The sequence below is a fragment of the Leucopleurus acutus genome, assembly GCF_964270905.1.
Source record: "Leucopleurus acutus genome assembly, chromosome: 10".
Lineage (NCBI taxonomy): Eukaryota > Metazoa > Chordata > Mammalia > Artiodactyla > Delphinidae > Leucopleurus > Leucopleurus acutus.
Window position 1 is genome coordinate 8,792,561 of NC_139153.1, and position 19,336 is coordinate 8,811,896.

Genomic DNA, 19,336 nt, shown 5'->3' on the forward strand with positions numbered 1-19,336 from the left:
ACGGGCACCTTCCCGAGGTTCCTTATGGTGCAGAATAGGTGGGTGGCCGCAGGCGCTGCGTTTAGGGTCCCGGCCTTTGCACGAGGTCCCGCCGTAGCTTCATCGGGGGGGATCTCCGAGCCTCCGTTTCCGCATCTGTGACACAAGGTGGGCCCTGATCTTGGGGATTGCTTTGCACGTGGGGTCAGTGCTGTGGGCCCACCAGTGCTTTGTCTCCCGCATCTTCTAGGGGCAAGTCCTTGAGGAGGGGCCTCTCCCAAGCAAGGCAGAATGCAGGCGTTTCTAACCGCATCTCCCTCACTGGTTATCTGGTGAAGGGGGAGGATGGGGCCAGGAAGGCTTCCCAAATGCGACACTTGGAAGAGAGAACGGCAGCCTGGGGTGTTCCCGAATCCGGCTTTGACGAGTGTATCCCTACAGCGGGCTGCTGCTGAGTAGGGACGAGGCTTACGTGTGGTCATCTCTGTTGCAGAAGCCTCGCCAGGTGTCTGGGCCACACGGGGGCTCTGGAAGCGGGAGCTGCCGTCCTTTGGAGTCTGTGCGGGGTTTGAGGTGCGGCAGGCCTGAGTTCCAGTTCTGGCTTCACGGCTCACCAGCTAGACAACTAGAGAGGGGGATGATATATCTTGCCGGGTAGTTCTTGGGATTGAATGAAACAACCGTGTGAAGCCTCTGGCGTGCTGCGAGGCACGATGTAGGTCGTCAACGAATGGCAGATGACGCTATCCTCAGAATTATCAGCGTCCCCAAGTAACCTCCAGTAGCAAAATAAAAGGGAACAAAGCCCAGGTCATTCATAAATGGTGAAAACCATTTTTTATGGCTCTTCTAGTTCCAGGGTCAGCAAAGTACATCCCTGGGGCCAGATCCAGCCTGCTGCCTGGTTTTGCAAATAAAGTTTTATTGGGACACAGCCCTGGTCATCTGTTGAGGTATTGTCTTTGGCTGCGTCAGCGCCACAAGGACAGAGCCCAGTGGTTATGACTGAGACCTCGTGGCTCGTAAAGCCGGAAATATTCACGATCTGCCCTTTATAGGAAAAGTTTGCCAATCCCTGTTTTAGTCAATGGACTATTACGTAGCCCACTTCGGGGCGGTGGGGGGGGGGGAAAGATAGTTGTGAAGCCTTATGAGGCAACACGGCAAAGTATTTACAGTATGAAAAGCAGGATAAAAGGAATTTTCTGTGGCAAATCAAATCTCCTTTAATGTCATTAAAATATCTCCCCTGTGAACAAGGTGGTAGGCAGATGCTGAGAAGCCTGGTAACCATGGCAATTTGCTGGGTGGGGGGGGCTTCCTTTGATCCTCTGTCCTCCAGCTCAGGCATGGCTTGCAGGCCTGGGGGCGCACAGTGGTTTCAAATTCGCAGAGAGGGGCTGGCAGGAAAGCCAGCCTGCCGGCCCACAAGCCAAACATCTGCTCGGACCAAGCTTTGGAAGTCCCTTGCCCACAAGTATGTCCCTTGTCGGGGCTGGAGTCGGGCTGAGACGCCAGCGGCTGTTAAGTTTCCATCTGAGAGGCCCACCTCGCGGGAGGGAGGGGACCCACACCTCCGGTCCCTCCTTTGTGCATTCTTGTGGGGAAAGGGGGCAGGGGCGTTACACTGTAATTTGGGACCAAATTAACACATCTTTAGGACTTCCAGCAATGTCTTCACTTCTTTCAGTCTGTTCTCCTCTTAATCACTTTCTCTGGGGCCACAGCTTGGCCCACGAGGCAGGAGCTGGGGTCTCCCGGCAGGGATGAAAACTACGAAAGGGCGGAGATGACATTAAATGCTATGTCCTGGCTTTCTTTCGTCTTTCTTCGGTTACAAGTTTGGGGTGTAGGGAAGGGCGGAAATTCCTGGGCAGGATGACCATGCCCAGGAAATTGGTATATTTAATTTCGGAGAAAACATCCAGTAAACTTTCTAAACGCAGGGAAATGGTCTGGTAGAGCTGTTCACCGTCCGAGCATTGAGGTCCAGTGTCCGTAGGATCCATCCAGGTGGGAGAGGTCGGGAGTGGGGGCCTGGAAAGCAGATATGGGGCCCCACCGTGCTGCTGTGGAACGGTCTGGGCTGCTGGGGTGGGCAGCTCCACGGCCGCGGAACACTTGGAAGCCCCCAAGACCCCCGAGGACCCGTGGTGGGTGGGACTGGGGCGGGGCAGGCACGTCCTTCCCTTGTTCTTGGCTCGCAGACGAGAGGCCCTCAAGTTCCTCACCAGGCTGGGCTGGGAGTAACTGCACACTGCCACCCACCCCGACAAACATAAGTGCACGTGCCCTTGCTTTGTCCCCACGCTGCTGGGACCCCGCAGGGCTGGTGACGCAGAAGGACCTGGGCTGGAACCTCGCCGGCAAACCAGTTAACCTGTCTGTGCCTCAGGCTCCACGTCTGTGAAATGGGCGTAACGACCCCAAGCCGTCTTGCCGGTCGTTCGGAGGATTCAAAGAGATGAACGAGCCTGCCGTGAAGTAACAATTCCCCACCACCCTCGCCGCTCCACGCACACACACAGGGGCAGATCAGGGAAAGAGGCTAAATAGTGGGGTGTCTTTGCTTGGCCTCACTGATTTAAAGGGGCTGCTTTGGGAGTGACAGCGCTTGGTTAGTATCTGGGATTTTTGTGCCGTGGCGTTTCCTCATGAAGTGGGATGACTCTCAGGGCATTTGCCCTGCCATGGCCTCTCCTGAGCTCAGGGTCAGGATGACACTTGCAGGGACCTGCCCTGAGGTCGGCATGGGCGGCCGCAGCTTTGGGGTTCATTCCCAGACGTGCCACGGCTGATTTCAGGCCGCCCGTCCTGTCACGGGGCCCGTGGGAAGGCCTGGGAGGGCCTTACTCAGAGCCGAGTAAGTGAAGAGTCCCGGCCATGAGGACGGGTCGGCTCAGAGGGCGCTGCTCCCCTCACCCAGCTGGCCCACCGCCCTCCGGCTCCACCCAGCGCTCAGCCCGTGGGTGGGGATTCCACACAGGCGACTTGGAGAAGCCTTTTGGCGATAGCGCTCTGGTCTGGACAGTCTGGTGGAGGGGCTGGGGTTGGGGGGAGGACTTGGCAGCCAGGGTCTCCGAGGAAGGGCACGACTGTAACAGGCCGCCCAGCAGCAGGACAGAGCCGAGCGCGCTCCTGGGAGAACCGCCGTGGGGTGTAGGCTGCCGGCAGCTCAGAGAACGCAGGGCTTGTGGCCTCCGGCTGCCAAGTGTGGAGTGTAGTGCGCTCTAGGATGGGGCATTCGGGGTGGGTATAGATCAGGGGGCTATGTTCTGTGCCTGTGTTTCCACCACTCCCCGTGGAGAGTTCAAGGAATTCAAGAGTGCTGTGCAGTGTTCTCAAAGCCGGACACCCTAAGCCAGGGGGCCACATAAATCTAGAAAATGCCCCCGTTAGCATCTCTTGGACCCTCCCTGTATACCAGATCCGCAGTATCATTTTGACTGAGCTTAAATGTAAGGTCATTTTTAACACTCTTTAGCGGCGGTTCTCAAAGTGTGGCCCCCAGCGTGGGCATCAACCTGGAGACTCGTCAGGAATTCAGATTCTCAGGCTCCACCTGCACCAGCAAGTCTGGGGTGGGACCCAGGCCTCTGGATTTTAGCCAGCTTCCAGGTGACTTTAGTTTGAGAACCACGGCCGTGGCCTCCTAAAGGCTCTGAGAAGTCCAGCCCTAAAGAAACCCATTTCGTTTTGTTTAGTCTGATGTCCCCTTTACATGGCCACATGGCCCGTTTATAGCTTCAGGGCCTTGAGCTTTCTAGGAATAAGCTTTGGGAAACAGGAAAGAGGGGTTTGGCGGCTGAGTTGGTTCGAACATCAGATACCCTCCTGCTTAGCTCTGTCCTCGGTCCAGAGAAAGCCCGCTAAATGGTAGCCGCTAACGACAGTAATAACGTCGCCGTTAGGATGATAAAGTGTGACATGTTACCATCGTAGCTCCAGTGTAATAACATTTCACATGGCCTTCTTTTTGCCGCCTTTTCTTTCATAAATCACTGTTGGATTTGGGGTGTCAGTCCTATGCTTCCTCCCTGTACCTGGGTTCTCAAGTTGAATGCCCTGACTGCTTCTAGCAAAGTCTGTGGCCCTCGTCAGGGGAGCAAAAGTCAGGCTTCGTGCCTGACGCTTGTCTGTGGTAACTGTCCTACCTGCCCTTTTATGAGAACAAGAGGAGCCCAGCACACAGGACAGCCAGCACCCATGTCCCCTTGATATGCCGCCCCCTGGGGTAGAGCAGAGCAGTTCAGGCAGCGAGCCCACAGCCAGGTCCAATGGCAGGGCTGCTGGGGACAAGCCATCTATGGCCTGGCAGGTTACTTAGCTACCTTATTAGAATTTGCTCCCCGGCTTCAAGGAGATAAACAGGGAGTTAAATACAGATAACAAGCAGGGTTTTATAACTCAGCATCACGCAGTAGAAAGAGTATGATGATCCAGCTTCTGCCCTTTAGAAACGACGGGGCCTCTGACAAGCCACCATTCTTCTCTGAATCTCTGACTGCTCACCTGTAAAATGGGGCTGGTGAAATCCACCTACCAGGTAACAGTTCGAATTAATCCAAGACCTGGAAGTACTGAGCATAGCACGTGGCACATAGCAGGTGCTTCAGGCATGTGAACGTGAAATCTCATCATCCTTTCAGGCAAAATGGCCACCCTAGTGGTCCCCATCTTTCGAGGATCAATTTAGTTCGAACATGGGACTTCCCTGGTGGTCCAGTGGTTGAGAATCTGTCTTGCACTGCAGGGGACGCCGGTTTGATCCCTGGTTGGGGAACTAAGATCCCACATGCTGTGGGGTAACTAAGCCTGCGTGCCGCAGCTACAGAGCCCACGCGCCACAACTAAAGAGAAGCCTGCACGCCACCACGAAGGATCCTGCGTGCTGCAACTGAGACCAGACGCAGACAAAAACGAAAACAAAATTTAGTTTGAACATTCATTATTCATTCCTTTGTTCGGTCATTCATGGATCGCATATTTATCAAGCACCTATTCTCTATATTATATAGATGACTGCTGCTGCAGATACAGAGATGGACAAGACAGGACCTCAGCATTTAGAGAGGGTGATGGACTACTGACATAATTTGTTATCTAATTAAGATTGGGGTTAGGGTCAGGAAGGAAAAGTCTGTCTTCCCAGTCAGCCCGACCCACCAATATCGGCTTCCTTCGCATTCCCTATTTACTGCCTGGTCTTGTTTAAATGCTTCCAAAGTGTCACAGCCATTTCCTAAAGTTGACTGTTGCCAAGGCCCTGGGATCTCAGGCCGCCTCTGCCCCACTTCCACACTGTCCAAACCTGTGGGCTGAGTCCAGGATAAAATACGTTCTCAGACCAGCATTTCTCTCTTGGGAATGGCAACTGGGAAACGTCACAGACTTAAAGACGTTGCGTTCCAGCTTGGAATTACACAGTACTAATGTGTTAAAGATCGATGGCAGCTGGAGGGTAGATAGAAGGCAGGGCTGGGGACAAGGCTAGTTTATGAAACGTGGTAACTGGATCTGATGTTTTCAGAAGTTCCTGGCATGTGAATTCTTCCTGAGAAATGGTCTTTTCAAGACCATCACCAATTTGTGCTAGTGAAAATCAATTTCATTCTTTTGTCTTTTTGTCTCCTTGTTCTTTGTGTTGGATGGCAATCCCAAATGAACGGGCCCAGGGGGCGGGGGTGGGAGATGCAGGACGGCAGGTTTTGGATAACAAGTGTGGGTCGCTACAGAGAAGAAAGACCCGCCCCTTCCGGATGTACTGACGGCATCGTTCGGGCTGGCATTTCCCTGGGGTGTCTGGCTCACGCGGGTGACGGCTAGCCTGTTCCCAGCAAGGCAGGTGGTTTGCTTGAGGACCCTATATATTGGGACTTTTATCTCCCAATGTCACGTAGAAGCATGAAGCCTCTTGGCTGACAGGGGTTGGGGGCCCATGAAAGTTAGCAAACAGCCCCACGTGGCCCGAATCTCAAGCCCGCCACCTCTCCCTGCGGCCCTTGGAGTAAAGTCCTAAATCTATAGCATCCCAATACGGGGACAGTGTCCTCCGCCTCTTTGATTTCCTGGGGCTCGGCGGACAGTACAGGCCAATCAATGCTTGAGTGATGGATGGACGGAGGGCGTGACCCTTCCGGAAGCGTGCCCCTGCTGACCTCGCCAGCCTTGGGCCCCCTTGCACCCTGGTACCCCACTTCCAGCCACCTGGGACTTCAGTCCTCTGACTGTGCTGCGCTGTCTGAGACTTTCACCTTTTTTTGCACGTGATCACCTCTTTAAGGCAACACAGGTCTTCCCCGAAGAGCCCGAAGGCCTGGGGCACTCTTAATTATTCTTCCAGGGCCAGCATGGGCCTCACCTCCTCCCCCAAGCCTACCCTCACCCCCAAGCAAGGACAGATGCCCTTTCTCCGCACTGTGACGGTTTGCTTGCCTGTGACCTCTCCTGGATCATGACCACGAATGAAGGCAGGAATGAGGGAACAGAGCCTGGGGCTGGGGCCCTGACCCTGCAGCCCTGGCCTGGGCGGTTTCAGCCAGACCCTATGGATGGATGGATGGATGGATGGATGGGAGAGACTTACGTGTTCCTTGGACGGGTCGCTGATGCTGCCGTTGGTAGTTGGGGCGGCCGTCTCTGCGCCCTCGGGCTTCTCCTGCTGCTTCCCTTCCTCCTTGGGCAAGCCGCCCTGCCCGGGGAGGGCCACTTCGCCCACACCCAGGGCCTCGCTCTTATACTGCTTCACAAACTCCTCCATCACTTTCAGCTCGTTCTCCAAAAGTCCGCGGCAGCGAGAGGGGTCCTGGTCATAGATAGGGAGCTGACGCAAGAGCTGACGCCGGCGGTAGTAGGCGCCCTCGGTGCCCGTCACTGGCTGCTTCTCCTTGGGGATGAGCTCCATGTACTGCAGGCCCTGGGGAAGAGGAGACCCAGCACCATGATTCCCAAGCACTGGGCAGAGATCTGAGCCCTGGCGAGACCTGGGCTTCTTCAGGTCTCTGCAGAACCCAAGGATTATCCTCAAGGAAGAAACGGGGTGAATTTGGGGAACACTGGAAAGAGACCTAACTAAGCTTCCGCTCTCCCCTGAGTCACACTCACAGATTCACATTCTCGATGAGAATCGGGTAATTTCAGTAGACGTTCCTTTTAGATTTGCTGGCTTTGCAACAAGGATTTTTGTTTCCTTCAAAACTGAATATTTTTACCTCATTTACCTCGTGGCAATGCTTCTCATTTAAAAAAAAAAAAAGTCGCTCTAGTTTAAAATCGCTTTTCTTGGCAAAGTATAATTAAATCACTATAGGCAGAAGGTATTTCATAGTTTATTAATTTAAAAATATGCAAGGGCACCTTCTAATAGTAGAATCGACCAGGTCTCAGGTCAGTCCCATTTCCACACCGACAGGGCTGGCACAGATGCTAGACCATCTGAATATTAATATGTCCGTGGATGACTGTCCAATGGCCTTCTGTTGGCTGGCTTGCTTGCTTTTGTGAGATGAGCAGAAACCTTACACTTGGGTGGGTCCCAGGGACGGGGAGATTAGGGGAAGGTGAAGGTCGAGGCCACACAGCATGAGAAAGTGTGAAGGGCCAGTTGTTGGTCCTGGACTGCTGTTCTCCACCACTGTGCCCGACCTAACCCTGACCCATACCTGCCTCGCCCACCAGACGGCCTCATTCCCACGCCCCCGTGGCTGCTGCCGTATTTACCCTCTTAGAATCTGCCTGCCCCATATCTCATCTTTGAGGCTGGCCTCACCCTGGAGTTGTGTTAACCAACATGGAAAATGCGATTCATAATGGACAGTCCCAGCTGCGGCCTGTCTGTAGGGAACAGGGTATGAGAACGTGGGGGTGGGGGGTGCGACTCCAGAGCCTGGTTTGCTGAGTTTCATAATAAATGAATTCCGGATAAGAGCCTTTTGAGAACAGGGAGAGGCAGGTGTGGGAATGCAGTTGAGGGGGGGCTGTGAGCACCCCACCCTCGGCGGCTCAGCACTGGATCCCGGGGGACCCGGCTGAGACCTCCCGGCCCTGCGGGCTCACGCATACCCTCTTCGTCCCTGTTCCTCTGCACAGCCCCTCGTACTCTCAGGGCACCTTCTAGACGCAGGAAATGGCCTGGGTGGTGCACGGACTCCTGGGGTGCCGGGAAATGTGGGTTTCTAGCTCCGGCCCTGCTGCTGCTTTCTGTGTAAGATCAAGAAAGCACCCAGCCTCTCTGGGCCTCCGTTTCCTCATCTGCAAAGTTCGGGGTAGAAAGCATGATCGTTAGGGTCTGGGCCATTGTGAGAAGTCAGTGGCCACCTCACTTGATCTTCCTCCCAAGTAAGAGGAGAGCAGTGTCACTCAGCCGAGTCCGCAGCCCCAAAAAGGGGCCAGAGTAGGCTGGCTGGCCAGAGTCCCAGGCCCTTCACCCAACACTCAGAAGAACCAGAAGCCCCGGGGGGGGCCCCCCAGCTGACGACACGTCTGGCAGGGGCTGATCCCTGCTGTGTCTTGGGAAGCCCGTGGCTTTTCTCTTGATCAGTGTGAAACTGCAGGTGGCCTCCGACGAGAACAGGCCAGACGGGTAGATCTGAAGACCCTTGTCTCAAACTCTGCGGTGCATAGGACTCACTTGGCGCCCTTGTGGGAGAGCTTCCCAGGCCCGCTCTGTTTTAGGAGCCTGCGGGGGCCTGGAAGTGAGTGCTTGTATAGGTCCTCCTGGGGGAGTCTGAAGTAGGACATCCGAAGCAGCAGCCCAACAGCCAGCAGGCTGGGGTGGGGCACAGGGCCCTGAGGAGATGGATGAGGGTACGGTAGGGCACAGGACCCTGGGGAGATGCAGCAGGGGCGGGGCAGGGGAAATACCCCTGCCAGCCCTTCCTATTTCTTGCCTGGGGCCTGCCCGGCTCCTAGAATCTCAGGAAGGATTTTGCAGCAGTGGAAACAAGAGCGATGCTCATGCTGCCAGAATGGGCATCCAGACCTGGCCAGTATCTCACTTACTCCGAGTGCTGAAGCAGCCCCAGTCGCACGGAGGATTCGGCTCATGGGAGAGCAACCTCTTCTAGGAAGCCTGCTTTCTTCCCCCATCGGAGTGGTATGAGGAACGGTAGGGACAGCTAACACCTACGTGCTGCTCGCTGCGTTCCAGACCTTCTTCTAAGTGTCTGACCTATGTTAACCCATTTAATTCTCACAACACCCCTAGGAGAAAGGCACTAATATTATCCCGTGGGAAACTGAGGCACAGAGAAGTTAAGTAACCTCCCGAAGGTCACACAGCTAGTATGCGGTAGAGACAGCTTTGAACTCAGCAGCTTGGGTCTCGACTTCTTCTATCCTGACTGTCTACAAGTTGGATGATTTGCAAAGAGAAAAGAAATGTCCCCCAATCTCTGGGGGAGTTTCCTTTTGTCATCATTTCAGGGTGAGGGGGCTGTGGACGCATTGCCTGGGGCCAGGAGGCTGTAGTCCCTGGATCTGTGTGTGGCTCTGGTCTTCTAGGGCCTGCACCCCTCCCTGCCCGACTTTATAAGTCAGCCCTGTGGTCGAGGCTGCGACTGCACTCACAGTGTCCTCAAAGCCCCAGCCGGGTACCGGCTCTCTGCCTTTGCTCTGGCAAGGCCCCAGCATCTGGCTACCACGGGCATGTGTTTCGTGATGGCTGGCTTTGCCTGGCTGGCCTGAGGCCCCTCCCACACTCCCGAGCCACACGCTGATGGCAGACATTGCTAATCAACCCTGATGAGGGTCTCAGAACCCACCTCAAGGCAGCCCTCAGGCAATCACTATCAGTTGGCAAGGACTCGGGAAGGGGAAGATGGGGAGGGAGGCCGGGTCAGAGTGAGCTGCATGCACGTGGTGCTCAGAGCCTGCAAGAGAAGCTCTCAGGTGTTTCTCCACGAAGCCGACTACGGTCATGTTCCCAAACCTTTAGCAAGATGCCGTTTCTAGGATCGGTTGGAAAGATTGGTTTAGGTTTTAAGTTTTTCGTGAGAAACTCTCTGAACCATTTGGTGCTTTGCTGTCTGGCACAGCCATACTGGGTGAAGAGGTTCCTGGAACCAGGCTTTTTCAGGACAGAAATCAAAAGAGCAGAGAGAAAAGTGGAGGAGAAGGATGCTCTTTTCCCAGTGTTGGGCAGTGGGACACACACAGACTCTGGAATCAGAAAACCCAGTCCTGATTCTGTGCTTTCTGATTCTTCTCCAGCTGTCAGACAAAGAGAGCAAATGGGCTTCACGTCACACGTTAATCCTGGTCAATCATGGCAGCCTGGAGTGCTGTGTTGAGTAGGATTCTGAGGCCCAATGAGGGCTCAGTGGGAGACAGTGCGCTGACTGCCACGGTAAGGGAGCAGAGGATGGGGTATGAGTGAATGCCAGCCCTGCATGCGCTCCTCAACAGCTTCTGTTTGCTCTCCTGTAAAATGGGGGCAGTAATGCACCCAGCGCACAGGGAGTGGTGAGGTGTTGATATCCTTCATATACAAATACTCCATGGATGCTGGTTCCCTTCATCTTCTCCATCTTGCCTCCCCACAAATTCCCGGCTAGCTTTCAAAGACCCATTCACCTCCCTGAGCCTCGGTTTCTTCTTGTGTAGATGAGGATAATAATAGTACAGCCCTAACAGTGTTGGAAAATCAGAGGCGATTGTGCATGTGTGGCTCTTAGCGTAGTGCCTGGCTCATAGTAAGTACTCAATACATACTCGCAATTAGGTTTATTGTGACTTTAGTCTTTGAAGACTTTAGTCTTTGAAGCATTTCTCTGGCTTTTATTCTGGTTGGGAAGGGTGACAGAGAGCAAGATTCAGTTCCATTTCCAAAATGTAATCAGTCCTGATCACTTGGTAATTAAAAAAAACGTCGGAAGGGTGAGTGGGAAGAAAGTCGTCCAATCTCAGAAATGTGATTTGCTCGGGCAGGCCAGACGCAGGGCAGACAGAGCGGCCTTTATCCCATGTGGTTTTATGAGCCGGCATTAATCACGGCCCGACGATGCCTTCCTCTGATTAGTCTGGGGCTGAAGCGTTTGGGGTTTTCACCAGTCAGTTCCTGACGCCCACAGCTGGCTCTTTTATGAGCTGCTTGCTTTAGTTTCCGCTCACATCTTGGAGACCCACTGATGGCTCACCCAGGCCCGGGTGCCGGAGGGCAGACCCACGTTCGGAACCACCCGGCACTGCTGCTATTCCGTGCCGCCCCCCGTGGCCCCCGACCTGCCCCTGCCTACCCACTGGAGCTGTCAAAGTCCAGTTCAGCATTCTGTGTTTCCTCACATGTAAGCTAACCCTCACCTCACAGGGTGGCTGAGCTCATGCAGGCTGAACTGTTCTTTTAAAATATGCTTCTCAAAAAGCAAAGCTTTAAAAAAAAAAACAAGAAAACTTTGCCTCTCTTCGCTTTATCTAGAAGGGATGTTTTCCCCCTCTTAAGCTCCAGCTTAGCACTGTGCTGCTCGAACCTCCTATGGTGAAGGATCAAGATTTGTTTGGTGTTTTTTCCACGGATTGCAGGATGATTTGTGGGCTCAGTGCATGTGATGAGAAGGTAGCTCAGGCCACATGAGATTTCCACGTGAGGCTGACCACGCAGGAGCTCTGCTCAGCCATCCGCACTTGGATGTCAAGTGCCACAAAATTTTCCCAACATTTATTCTCAATTTCTGTGCTTCCGATTGGGGACCAGTCACAAGGATTTTGTGGAGCAGTGCCAGTCCCCAGACCACACGTGGAATGTCCTTGGCTGGGAGGCGACGTGGCACAAATACGCCTCAAGCCTGCTGCATGCCCTGTGCAGTGGAAGGCGAGGAGTGAGATGGTACACAGGACAGGCGTGCGCGTGCTCTCGTGGGCCTGGCTTCACTCCAGTGTAGGGGAGAGGTGATGACGAAGCACAGACACGCACGAGACAATGACGGCTCGAAATAAGAGCTTCTAAAGAAACCATGGAGAACTGGGAGAGAGAAGAAATGTAGTAGAGGGATGGGTGACATCTTCCACAGGTTGGGTAGTGAGGGACGGCCTGTCTGAGATAGGACTGGCAGAAGGAGCCAGCCATGCAGAGAACCGGGAAAGGATGTTTCAAGGAGAGGGAACAGCATGTGCAAAGTCCCCGAGGAGGGCAAGAGCCTAGGGAGCCCAGGCCTGCCGTAGAGTGGTCCAGGGCAGGAAGGTGGAAGGTCATTACCATGCAAGGTACTCAGTGAGGGGGCGTAGCCCGCAGGGACAGGGACACACGGGTCTCAAAAGGCTCTCCTTTTCTCCCAGGAGAGATGGAATTCAACGTCAGGCTTGCATCTCTAACACTGTAGGGTTTTTTTAATCTCACTAACCTGTAGAAATCATCTGGGTCCTTGCTACTCCAGGTGTGCTCTGGGAGCCGGCAGCATCGGCATGACCTGGGAGCTTGGCGGGACTGCAGATTCTCAGAACGGCCCTGAGCCTACTCGATGTGTTTCTGCAAGCTCTCCAGATGGCTTTTACGCTTGTGGAAATTTGAGGGGCGCTGGTCCACTGCTCTGGGTCTTGAAGGGGGCCCACATGGGGTATCACCTGGGGCTTCGTTTAAATACTCGTGACTGATAACTCTGATCCTGCCATCTGGAGCTTCCGATTTAATGGTCTGGGGTGAGGCCTGTGCATGGGGACTTTGCTTGGGTCCTTTTAGGGGGCAGCCACGGGGTGACCTTGTGCAAGTCACCTGCTCTCTCTGGGCCTTGTCCTTCTCTGGGTGCCTCTTCCCTAGGGTTGTGTAAAGCCAATTTACTTCTCTCTTTTAAGCCCAGGAGTTAGGGAGAAGAGAGAAGTGTTCCTGTGCTCTCCCCGAGACTTGCAAAGGGCACATCCCAGGCCACTTTGAGGGAAAATGAGGAACTTACGGATGAACATGAGCACTCTGAGAGTTCTGAACAATAAACCATCCTCTGTTCAGAAGTGGGGAACCTAAAGGGAACCATGAGCAACCCTGTACTAGAGCTGAAAGGGCCCCTTAGAATTCACGTGAACACCTCTACCCATTTCATGGATGAGGAAAACTGAGGCCCAGACAGTTTTCACTTCAAGATCACAGAGTGAGGCAGGAGCAGGTTCGAAACCAAAGCTATTTTCCTACCATTTTTGCAAACTTGCCCACTTCTTACCTCGTCTTTGACGTCCAGGAACCTGTGGCACGGCTCCTATTTACAAGGGCAGGGAAACAACCACTTGGTTGCAGGAAGCTCTCTTACCAGTTTCTGGGTGACTCCAGGGGGAGCCCACTCATAGGTGATGGTGTCAAAGGTGGGATCTTTCCCGGTGGCAATGGGGTTGGTCATGATCATTCGGTTCCTCTTGTAAATCCGGATGCCGTCCCCGCCTTTCACTCGGGCCGTGAGGGTGGAATACTTGGAGTCCATCAGCAAGCGGCCAATTTTCCGATCGTCTTCCAGGTCCGAGCTCAGGCAGTGGTCCTCCTGACTGCATTTGCATGACTTGCACATTTTCCTGGGGGGTGGGATGGGGACAAGTGAGATCAACCTCCAGAAAAGAGAGGCAGAATCTCCCGCTGGCAGCGCCTACGCTTTGGAAAGCAAGCTCAAAGTTTAACTTTAGTAACTTGAAAAGGTTAGCAGCAGACAAATGGTAACCGGAGCCCAAAAGGCCTTTGACGTCAGAAACTCACGTCTTCCTATCTATCTGTGGGGAATGTGGGTAGGACTTTCGTGGGTAAAAAGAGCAGCACATTTTTCCTCTTGGTCACTGGGGTGGCAAAGGCTGGTTCATCACTGGAGATGTTCTACAGCAGGAGTCTTCACAGCCTGTGGGCTAAACCCGGCCCACAACTTGCTTCTGTAAATAAAGTTTTATTGGAACACAGCTATGCCCATTCATTTACATATTGTCTTTGGGCGGCAACAGCAGATAAGTAATTGCAGCGGAGATCACGTGGCCCACCAAGCCTAAAATATCTACTCTCTGGCCCTTTATTAAAAAAAAGTCTACCGATCCGTGCTCTAAAGAATTATTGAAATTGTCTCCCAAGATTCATGAGCCTCAGAGCTTCAGCAACTTGTAAACTCTTTAGCACTCATCCTGAAGTTAAAATACAGCTGGAAATTTTCTTCAGGAAACGGGTGGACAGGACCTGGGGGGAAGGGAATGAGTTTAGGAAACCCGTCGGGCTGGAGAGATGGATGTCCCTTGCCAACGCTTTGTCCTGGGGCTGGGAAAAGAAAAAGCGTCCTGGGGAAGCTTCACAGTGACTTGAGGCCTGACACTTCCCTCTGACAATTAAAAACAGAAGCAGTTGGCTGCTTTGTGTCCTGCTGTTAAGGTTTAGATACCCAGGGGGTTCCCAGTGTGAGAGGAAAACCGCTCCCCTCCCTTCCTGGCCGTGTCCCCTCAGGCGTGCTGTGTCTCAGATGCTGGAACACACGCGATTTAGAGCTTGTCAGGTCAAGTGAGCTACATCAAGACCTACCGCGGGATGGGGCAGGCCTAAGCCAGAGACGTGTCAGGGCAGTTGCATGGGTGCTTCACAGCCAGGCCTGCCTGGAGGAACCCTTCTTTTCTCTTCTAAACTCAGGAGACTGATGCATTTAATCATTTAGCACAAATTTTGACTATGGGGCTACCAGACGCATGCCTTGATGGTCTACATCAGTGGTTCCCAGCCAAGGTCAGATCTGTCCCCAGGGGGCATTTGACAATGTCTGGAGACACTTTTTTTTTTTTTTTTTTGCGGTACGCGGGCCTCTCACTGCTGTGGCCTCACCCCTTGCAGAGCACAGGCTCCGGACGCTCAGGCTCAGCGGCCATGGCTCACGGGCCCAGCCGCTCCGCGGCATGTGGGATCTTCCCGGGCCGGGGCACGAACCCGCGTCCCCCACACCGGCAGGCGGACTCTCAACCACTGCGCCACCAGGGAAGCCCGAGACACTTTTTTTAAAAAAACTTTTTATTGGAGCATAGTTGATTTACAATGTTGTGTTAGTTTCTTTTTTTTTTTTTAGATTCTTTTCCCATATAGGCCATTACAGAGTATTGAGTAGAGTTCCCTGTGCTATACAGCAGGTTCTTATTAGTGATCTATTTTATATATAGTAGTGTGTATATGTCAATCCCAGCCGCCCGATTTATCCCTCCACCCCCCATACCCTGGTAACCATAAGATTGTTTTCTACATCCATGACTCTACTTCTGTTTTGTAAGTAAGTTCATTTGTACCCTTTTTTTAGATTCCACATATAAGCAATATCATATAATATTTGTCTTTCTGGGTCTGACTTACTTCACTCAGTGTGACAATCTCGAGGTCCATCCATGTTGCTGCAGATGGCATTATTTTGTTCTTTTTTAAGGCTGAGTGTGGAGACACTTTCGATAGTCCCAATGGGGTGCTATGACGTCTATAGTGTAGGGGCCAGGATGCTGGTAAACATCCTACGATGCACAGGACAGCTCCCTCCACAGCAAAGAATTATCCGGTCCCAAATGTCAGTAGTGCTGAGGTTGAGAAATCCTAGTCTAATGTGAAAAGAAGGAGGCCCTATCACAACCTTCAAGGAGACTGCAGTTGGGGTGGGAGAGGGAGAGAAAATCAGGTGGAAACCATAACATAAGGTAGAATCAGGTTGGGCCACGTGGGAGTCGCAGATGCTCTGGGTGGGGGGGGGGGCGGTTCTGCTGCCTGGACCAGTTCACGTGGGAGTCGCAGATGCTCTGGGTGGGGGGGCGGTTCTGCTGCCTGGACCCGTTCCCCCAGGAGGTCAGGATGTGGCCCAGGGAAAGGGCTCAGCGGTGATGGAGGTCAGCAGGCTACAGAAGGTTAAACACATTTCTTCAGTGCAAGGCACGGGTGTGCAGTGTGACATTAAGGGGAAGAGAAGGCAGCATTTCCAGCATTATTTGAGGAGAAGCTTCCAGTCCAAGTTCACATTCAGTGGGCTGCCATTTGAGACATGTTAAAATCGCAGATCTCAATGATAATTCCAGAGAAATTATCTCTCAAGATGAATAGGACCCTAAAGACGGTACAGGGCAAATGCAAGAAGGCTTTTCTTTTCGTGCTCGTGAGAACGGGTGGCTTGTTTGATGGAACTGGGGCATTTTATTCATGACCCAATGATATTCTTTATGAGCCAGTCATGGAGGACACTGATTCTTTAAGAAGACAGGTGAGGGCACTTTTGGTTTATGGGGCGGGGTGAGGGAGGCAGCAGCAGAGCAGGAAGCAGAGAGGAAGACGAGGAAGGAAGTGAAGGAAAGCTCAGTGTCCCACCGGGTCCTCTGACGTCCCCAAACCTTCCATACGTGGAAGCGGGGGAGGAAGCTGCCCTTTGCTCTGTTGGTTCACGTAGACGCTCAGGATGCTGTGCGAGGCGTTGGGAACGCAGAACGCTTTGAAATGCAAAATGCTGACAAACAGATGTTCTTTGAGATTGTGTCCACATTATTTTTCCTTTCTTCATGCTCTTCATGTCAGCAGACACGTTTCTGAGACTTTACAGATGAGGCGGACACCCCCTTGGTCCCACCCCGCTCTTTCCAGGCACCCAGATTGCAGGGGACACAGACACATCTGGAAAGATCCTCAATGGTGTCACCATGGCCATTTCTGCAACCTGTCATAGGCAACCTGGAATTATGGAAATGGCATGGCCTTGGGCTCCAATCCCAGCCTGAACACTAGCCCACCACAGACCCCTGGCAAGTTTCTTATCTGTAAAATGAGAGGGTTGGTCTATATCAGGGGTTGGCAAACTACAGCCCACTGGCAGAATCCAGTCCATCACCTCTTTTTATATGGCCTATGAACTCTTTTGGGACACATGAAAATGATGAGAAATTTGAATTTCAGTGTCCCTAAATAAAGATTTATTACAACACAGTCACATTCATTCATTTACCTACTGTCTATGGATGATTTCCTGCTACAAGGGCCAAGCTGAATAGGTGTGACAGAGGCCATGTGGCTTGTGAAGCTGAAAACGATTACTATCTGGCTCTTTATTTATTTTTATTTTTTGCGGTTCGCGGGCCTCTCACTGCTGTGGCCTCTCCAGTTGCGGAGCACAGGCTCCGGACGCGCAGGCTCAGCGGCCATGGCTCACGGGCCCAGCCGCTCCGCGGCATGTGGGATCCTCCCGGACCGGGGCACGAACCCGCGTCCCCTGCATCGGCAGGCGGACTCTCAGCCACTGCGCCACCAGGGAAGCCCTATCTGGCTCTTTAAAGAAAGTTTGCTGACCCCTGATCTAGTTGATGAATTTTCAAGCTTTGCTGCACACCCAAATCACCTGGGGAGCTGTGTTAACTTGGGGATGCCCCGCTCGGCCCCCGCCAGTTAGATACACGCGTCTGGAGTGCGATCTCGGCCCGGGCACTCGCGTCCCTGTTCCAGAGGGGATTCTCACGCACCCCAAAGCGCGAGAGGCATGAGTATGTCCCTTTCAGGAACTTAGGCACCTCAGGCTGACTTTCTATAGGTTGTCACTCCAAGAGCACAGGAAGCCCAGCTATTGTATCACTGCGCAGCCACCTATGAAGATCCTGACCCTGGTGAGAGGAGCAGAATTAACATCAAAGGGGTGCCGCGATGAGGAGATTGGGGGAATCTATCCAGAGAGACCCCCAAAGGGTGTAAAATTTTGTAATTTGCAGAGCCAGTGGTCTCCCTTCCGTTTTTCATAGTATGTCCCCTGCTTCCCTCAGATCAGGGTTTTTCCCTCTGCTCACTGAAATCGGTGTGCTTTAAAACATAAAGCTATTAGAATGACGACGACGATGATGGTAAGTCTGCATGCGAGGGGGAAGCCTTGCCCTGGGCTCTCTGGAAAGCTTGGCCTTCCGGAGGCCCGCTTCCCTCCGCCGTGTATGGTAGCTCAGCATCCTGTGAGGTTGGCCCCTGCGGGCAGGGAGTCCGGCACGGCCATTTGGAAAGCGGGACGCTGAAGGCTGCTGGGGGGACCTCCCCTTCCATCTCCATGATATGTTTGTTCTGAAAGTCTGCTTCTGTCTTCGCTCTGTACCCTCCTCTCTAAGTAATTCTACTTATTCTGTGCTGCGAATACGAAGACCATTCTAATTATACCAACCGTGTGAATCCGTAATTGGATTCCAGACAGTTTGCCTGAAACTATGGAATTGTAAAGCTGGAAGGGGATCCTGGGGCCCACCAGCTCCAAGCTTCCCATTTTTCAGATGGGAAATCTGAGGCTTAGAGAAGGGAAGTGTCTTATTCAAGCAGAGTCAGCACATGAATTCTGTCCCGTGATTATTAGTTAGGAAACTTTCCCATGAAAGCAGACTGGCTGCCACTCTGACCCTTTAAATATCTTTCAAACTATTGAGAACATGAGAACTGAAGCATAAAAACGGTTTGACACGGTTTCCCTGCTAAGGCTCTGCGACCTCACTGCTCCACGAAGCCTGAAATTTAGGTCCCTATTAAGGTTGTTCCAAGGTGACACTGGATGGGCAGGACCTAAAAGCTGCAGTCTGTGTTTCTCAAGGACAAGTTCGCTTGACGTTCAAAGAACTTGTAGGATGATGAGGAAGTGGGATGAAAACAATGCTGAGAGGCTTCTGCTCCCAGCCGAGAGGAACAGTGTCCAGAATTGCCCTCCTGCCATAAACAACTAGGAAACCAGACAAAATATATCAAACACCCATTTGCAGATGCCAGATAGCAGCGCGGGACTGTGGTCCTTGAGAGAATGGAAACATTACTGCACTGACGCCACGTGTGCATTTAGGGAACATTATCCCTCAGCTCCAAGAACTCTTGAGGGAGGCATCCTTGCTTGTCTTCAGAGAGCTGATGAGGGGCCAGCCTTGTTCTCTGACACCCTGGTGGCAGATTCAGGACCAACGGGGTGAAATGATAGGGAGGCAGCCTCTTTTCAAGGCCAGAAAGAGCTCAAGTGGCCAAAATAGATGCGTGGGGAGCTCTTCGTCCTGGAAGGACATCCTAGCTGTGGGAGGAATTTGTGCAGGGGACGGGTGTTGGGATTGGATGACCTTGACAGTCCCTGGCGTCCAGAAGACCATATGAGCTCCTCCGAAGTGGGGACTGCCTGGGAATAGCGTCAAGGAACAATCTTGTGCTTGGACCGCAGTACTGCATGCAGAATGGTTGACAGTGTGGGATGGGGCTTCATACAGACCTGAGTCCGAATTCTGCCCCCATTACCCACCCTCAGTTTCCTCATCTGTAAAGTGGACATACTAGTACCTCCTGCTTAGGGTTATTTTAGCATTTAAGTAGAAAAGACTTAGCTCAGCTCAATAAGTATTTTTGGTAACTGCTATCTCACAGCGGAAATCAACTTCTCTGAGACAAACATCTCCCCAATTTTGTTCCTCCACTGAGTGC

At 52.8% G+C, this 19,336-nt stretch overlaps 1 protein-coding gene across 1 annotated transcript in view; it reads right to left on the reverse strand.

Annotated features, from left to right (window-relative positions):
- The window catches only part of LMCD1 (LIM and cysteine rich domains 1), a 57,356-nt gene that overhangs the window by 8,343 nt on the left and 29,677 nt on the right, over nucleotides 1-19,336 (reverse strand). The window contains exons 3-4 of the mRNA XM_082848619.1: nucleotides 13,209-13,464; nucleotides 6,566-6,895 (exon numbers count right to left, since the gene is read on the reverse strand). Coding sequence (XP_082704745.1) covers nucleotides 6,566-6,895; nucleotides 13,209-13,464 — 586 coding nt within the window. The remainder of the gene's footprint in view (nucleotides 1-6,565; nucleotides 6,896-13,208; nucleotides 13,465-19,336) is intronic.